Raw genomic sequence first — 5,396 nt, 5'->3', positions numbered from 1 at the left:
TATTGGACTAACCTCCTGCCTTTCTCTCCAACATTAACCAATCGCTTGCCGGGACGTAGCAAAACCTCCCGCCCACTTCCCACTTCCCCCGCCCCCGCCCCCGCTCCCGGACCCCCATTGACTCTTTTCTTCGGGATCCTACTTCCCGCCCCAGGCGCCTCCCCCCGCTCCATCCGATTGGCTGTGATGATTCGAACGGCGGCGTTCGAGCAGCGGATTGGCGGGCGGCCTTCCCGGGAGCTGGAGAGCGAGAATTCAAACGGGGGAGGCGAGGAGGGTGTGCAGAGCCGCCGCCGCCGCCGCTGCCGCTGCCGGAGGTGCCATGAGGCGCGCGGGGAGAAGCCCCCCCACCCCGCCCTCCTCCCGGAGGGCCCCCCCCACCCCGCCCTCCTCCCGGAGGGGGAGGCGCCCCGGAGCCTCTCCGCGCAGGCAGCGGGCGCCCCCAGCCTCGCCTCGCCGGGCGCCCCCCGCGCAAGAGCCGCCGCGCCCCCGCCGGCGAAGGTTCCGCCCGGGCCAGCGAGCCCTGCTGGAGATCCGGAAGTACCAGAAGTCCACCAACCTGCTCATCCGGAAGCTGCCCTTCGCCCGCGTGGTGCGGGAGATCTGCCTGGATTACACGCGGGGGGTCGACATGCAATGGCAGGCCATGGCCCTGCTCGCCCTGCAGGAGGTAAGGGCGGAGATCTGGGGCGCGGAGGGAGGGAGGGAGGGAGGGAGGGAGGGAGAGGGGGCCGGCTGGCTTCCTCTTGACCTGAAGGAGCGTCTCCACCCCCATCGTTCTGCCCGGACACTGAGGTCCAGCTCCGAGGGCCTTCTGGCGATTCCCTCACTGCGAGAAGCAAAGCTACAGGGAACCAGACAGAGGGCCTTCTTCGTGGTGGCGCCCACCCTGTGGAACGCCCTCCCACGAGATGTCAAAGCGATAAACAACTACCTGACATTCAGAAGACATCTTAAGGCAGCCCTGTTCTGGGAAGTTTTTTAACGTGTGATATTTTACTGTATTTTTGGTTTCTATGGAAGCCGCCCAGAGTGGCTGGGGAGGCCCAGCCAGATGGGAGGGGTATAAATAATAAATTATTATTATTATTGGCCAGCGTCTCGGATCTCCTTTCTGCAAGCTGCCATGAAGCGATGGCATTTGCATGAGAACAGAAGGCTCCCTTCCCTCTTGCCGCTGCAGCCCCACAGCAGACCCTCCCTCCCTACGGACTGGGGGCAAAGGGAGCTGGCCCTTGTTGTTGTTCAGTCGTGTCCGACTCTTCGTGACCCCCTGGACCAGAGCACGCCAGGCACTCCTGTCTTCCACTGCCTCCTGCAGTTTGGTCAAACTCATGCTGGTAGCTTCGAGAACACTGTCCCACCATCTCGTCCTCTGTCGTCCCCTTCTCCTTGTGCCCTCCATCTTTCCCAACATCAGGGTCTTTTCCAGGGAGTCTTCTCTTCTCAGGAGGTGGCCAAAGTATTGGAGCCTCAGCTTCAGGATCTGGCCTTCCAGTGAGCACTCAGGGCTGATGGAGAGGTTTGATCTTCTTGCAGTCCATGGGACTCTCAAGAGTCTCCTCCAGCACCATAATTCAAAAGCATCAATTCTTCGGCGATCAGCCTTCTTGATGGTCCAGCTCTCACTTCTATACATCACTACTGGGAAAACCATAGCTTTAACTATATGGACCTTTGTCGGCAAGGAGATGTCTCTGCTTTTTAAGATGCTGTCTAGGTTTGTCATTGCTGTTCTCCCAAGGAGCAGGCGTCTTTTAATTTTGTGGCTGCTGTCACCATCTGCAGTGATCAGGAAGCGCAAGAAAGTAAAATCTCTCACTACGTGTCCAGGATTTTTAAACCCTGGAAACAATTTAGGGCAGGGCCCCTCCCCCCTGCAGACATTTGGCAGCTGTTTTGTGGGGGGGGGGCAGAGTTGTGGGGCTGCCTGCAGTAACCTGAGGGCATGAGCCCCGTCTCCTTCCCCCATGGAATTGGGGGTGAGAACAGCCGGAAGGGTCCTGCTGATGGGAGTGGATTTGCTAAACGAGGGTGGGGTAACCTATGACCTATGACCCCAAAGAGTCCCACTGCCATCAACCTCAGCCAGCATCATTAAACTGATATGCCACCCTTCAGGTGAAGATCACAGGGTGGTTAGCAACATAAAAACACAAAAGACATGACATAATAGAAAAGGATTAACCCACCATCACCCAACATGGATTGGTTAATCAGCCAAAGGACTGGTTGAAGGGGAACATTTTCGCCTTGTGCGTAAAAATATGTAAAGAAAGCACTATATCACTGAGGACATCTGAGCCTAAAGCGATAGCAAAGGATCCCTCCCCAAACTGATGCCAAAGTTTGTTGTTGCGTTTTGTGCTGCCCCGCAAAAAACCCTGAGTAATTATCACTCAAACCGGGGTCACAAGTAAATGGCCCCAAACCCATCAAGCAGTTGGTCCCTTAACCCGCCCCGACCTGGCCACAGTGATCCATGCGATGGTCACCTCCAGGCTTGACTACTGTAATTCGCTCTACACGGGGCTGCCCTTGAAGCTGTCCCAGAAACTCCAGCGGGTGCAGAATGCTGCAGCGAGGCTCCTCACGGGGTCTCTGCCATGGGAGCATATTCACCCAGTGCTTTTCAAGCTGCAGTGGCTCCTGGTGGAGCACAGGGTCAGATTTAAGGTGCTGGTTTTGACCTTTAAAGCCCTTCACGGCCTAGGACCCTCGTACCTACGGGACCGCCTCTCCCGGTATGCCCCGCGGAGGACCTCAAGGTCCATAAATAGCAACACCCTAGTGGTCCCGGGCCCTAAAGAAGTTAGTTATCTTCAACCAGAGCCAGGGCCTTTTCAACTCTGGCTCCGGCCTGGTGGAACGCTCTGTCTCATGAGATCAGGGCCCTGCAGGATCTGATTTCTTTCCCAGGGCCTGTAAGACAGAGTTGTTCCGCCTGGCCCTTGGCTTAGAATCAGTTTGATTCCCTCCCCCTCTTTCTCCTCCTGTGTAGAGGCTGCATCCTAATGTTTTAATGTTGTATCTTAATCTTTTAAATTGTATTTTAATCAACCTGTTTTTATTATTGGTTGTTAGCTGCCCTGAGCCCAGTCTTGGCTGGGGAGGGCGGGGTATTAAAAATATATATATTATTAATCTCGTCGGTTTCACGTAGATGTTAAACAGCATGGGGGGGGGGGAATGGGGCCTCTGCCAACTGCCTGCACCCTTCCCACTTGGTCTGTCTTCTCTCCCCATCCCCCTTTGCTCTCCCCTCCAGGCCGCCGAAGCGTTTCTTGTCTTCCTGTTGGAGGATGCCTACCTCTGTACCATCCATGCCAAGCGGGTCACCCTCCACCCCAAGGACATACAGCTGGCTCGGCGGATCCGGGGCATTCAGGGCGGCTTGGGCTAGCATCCTGCCTTCGAGGGAGCAGCGAAAAAGCAACCAGGAGCATCCCAGAAACTGCAACGTGTTTAGGGACCTCCTTCAGGCTGGGAGCGCCTGGCTTGGACCTAAAAGCCCCTGTCAGGGTGGCAGCGCGGCCTCAGCTCTTTGGCTCCCTCCTTTTTTCCGCCTGCTTCCTGCCCCATGTGGGGCATGATGGGGTGGGATCCGGGGTGGGAGTGTTGGGTTGTCATATGTGGAAGGGGGCAGAATAAGAAAGGGGCCCTGTTCAGCTCCAAGTGAATTGCTTTTAAAGCCCTGTTTTGACTCCAGCGAGGGAGACGCTTGACCTGTGACCCCTCCAGGTGTTGCACAGCTGCTGTCGGCCCTGACCATTGGTGATGCTGGCTGGAGCTGATGGTTGTGGGCAGCCACGAGTCCCCACCCCACCCCCCGTTGCTTTTAAAATCTTTCTCATGGAAAGTCAGTGGAGCTTTGCCGAAGTTGCTCTCACAATGTTTTTACTTAGGCCTCACCAGCACTGTGTGTTTAAAGCAGTATCATGCCGCTTTTAACTAGCCCCCCTCCAAGAGACCCGGGAGCTGTAGTTTAGGGGTGCACAGAGCGACAATTCCCAGAGTTCCCTGCGAAGAGGGATGGATTGCTAAACCTCTCTCTCAAGAAGTAGGGGACGCTCCTACCAGTTCTCAGCATCCCTAACAAGCTACCGTTCTTTGATTCTTTGAGAGGAAACAATGAGTGCTTAGAGTGGTTACGATACTGCTTTAAATGCATAACTTAGATGTGGCTTTGGAGCTTGGTGTTTCCCAGGCTTGGGCGTCCAGCTGTTTTCAGACTACAACTCCCATCATCCCTGACTGCTGGTCTTGCTAGCTAGGGATGATGGGAGTTGTGGTCCAAGGGCAACTGGAGACCCAAAGTTTGGGAAATGCTGCTTTGGAGTTTTTAAACATGAAGTTTTATCTTAACTGCTCTTGTTGCCAGTGGATGTCCCTTCTACTCACTGCCATGCTTGCCCCCCCCCCAAGTGGATGCTCTAGCATGGCTCTTGTCAAGATGGGCCCCTCCAGACATTTTGGACTACAGCTCCCATGCACCCAAAACCTCTGAAGGGCCTCAGGCCAGCGCATTCCGTGTCCTGCTGATATTCTGCCGTCTATTTTATCTCTTCCCGCCTTATTCTCTCATTTCGCATCAGAAACTCGAACATTATTGGAGGGGAGGAAAAAACGCTTTATCTCCAGCCAGACATGGAGGGAAAGCAAGTTCACCTCAGGCCTGATCCCTGCCAAAAACTAGGGAATGAAAAATCCTGTCAGAAACCAGAGCGAATACACACAGGTCCTTTTCTAAACCAACAGTGAATTCCAGGGATGGAGGGAGAGACACAGAAAGAGTGAACCTCTTTTTCTTTTTAAATGCTGCAATATGTTTTCTGTCAAAGTTTGAATAAAGCGGGTTTGAACGCTTGTTAATAAATAAATTGAAATCTTGCTCACAAAACTAGATGGGTTGACTGCCGCATGGGATGCATATTCACCGGTGCTGAGCGCTTGACTGCTATCAGCTTAGTGGTAGATTTTCTACATGCATGCAGCTGTTTGGTTGCCAAAGAACTATAGAATGCTTTGGCAAATACAAATGACACTGGTGCTGGGATGTGAACAGACACGTCTGATTGCTAAGCCATTTCATTCTACTTCGTTCAGGAAACTGTTGTGACTCTTCATCAAACTGGTTGTTGCCGTTTCTGGATGAACTGTGCAATGAATTTTCATGTCCAGCCGAGAAGTGATCTCTGCGATCTTGTGAGATTCAGCTCTGATGCTGACAGAACTTCATTCTAATTGATGCAGGCTGGGGGAGGGGTGATGCAGGGTGCATGGAGCACAGAGCTGAGCTTAGCTTTTCAAGGACCTAGGAAATTCCAGGTTCTAGATATCAATGCAGGAACATCTACCTAATCACTGACTAACTCTCCAAAATGCATCTGTTAGTA

At 53.7% G+C, this 5,396-nt stretch overlaps 1 protein-coding gene across 1 annotated transcript; it reads left to right on the top strand.

The window, feature by feature from the left end:
* Positions 1-322: 322 nt before the first annotated feature.
* LOC309338850 (histone H3-like centromeric protein A) lies at positions 323-4,900 on the top strand (the record flags this gene model as incomplete). Its single annotated transcript, XM_081856303.1, has 2 exons — positions 323-670; positions 3,269-4,900. 2 exons carry the CDS (start codon positions 323-325, stop codon positions 3,401-3,403), a joined length of 483 nt encoding a protein of 160 aa, XP_081712429.1. The 3' UTR covers positions 3,404-4,900.
* Between the last annotated feature and the right edge of the window lie 496 nt (positions 4,901-5,396).

The sequence above is a fragment of the Podarcis erhardii genome, assembly GCF_964252035.2.
Source record: "Podarcis erhardii genome assembly, chromosome: 3".
Taxonomy (NCBI): Eukaryota; Metazoa; Chordata; class Lepidosauria; order Squamata; family Lacertidae; genus Podarcis; species Podarcis erhardii.
Note: the sequence above shows the minus strand (reverse complement) of the source record. Positions and strands in the feature narration are given on the sequence as shown.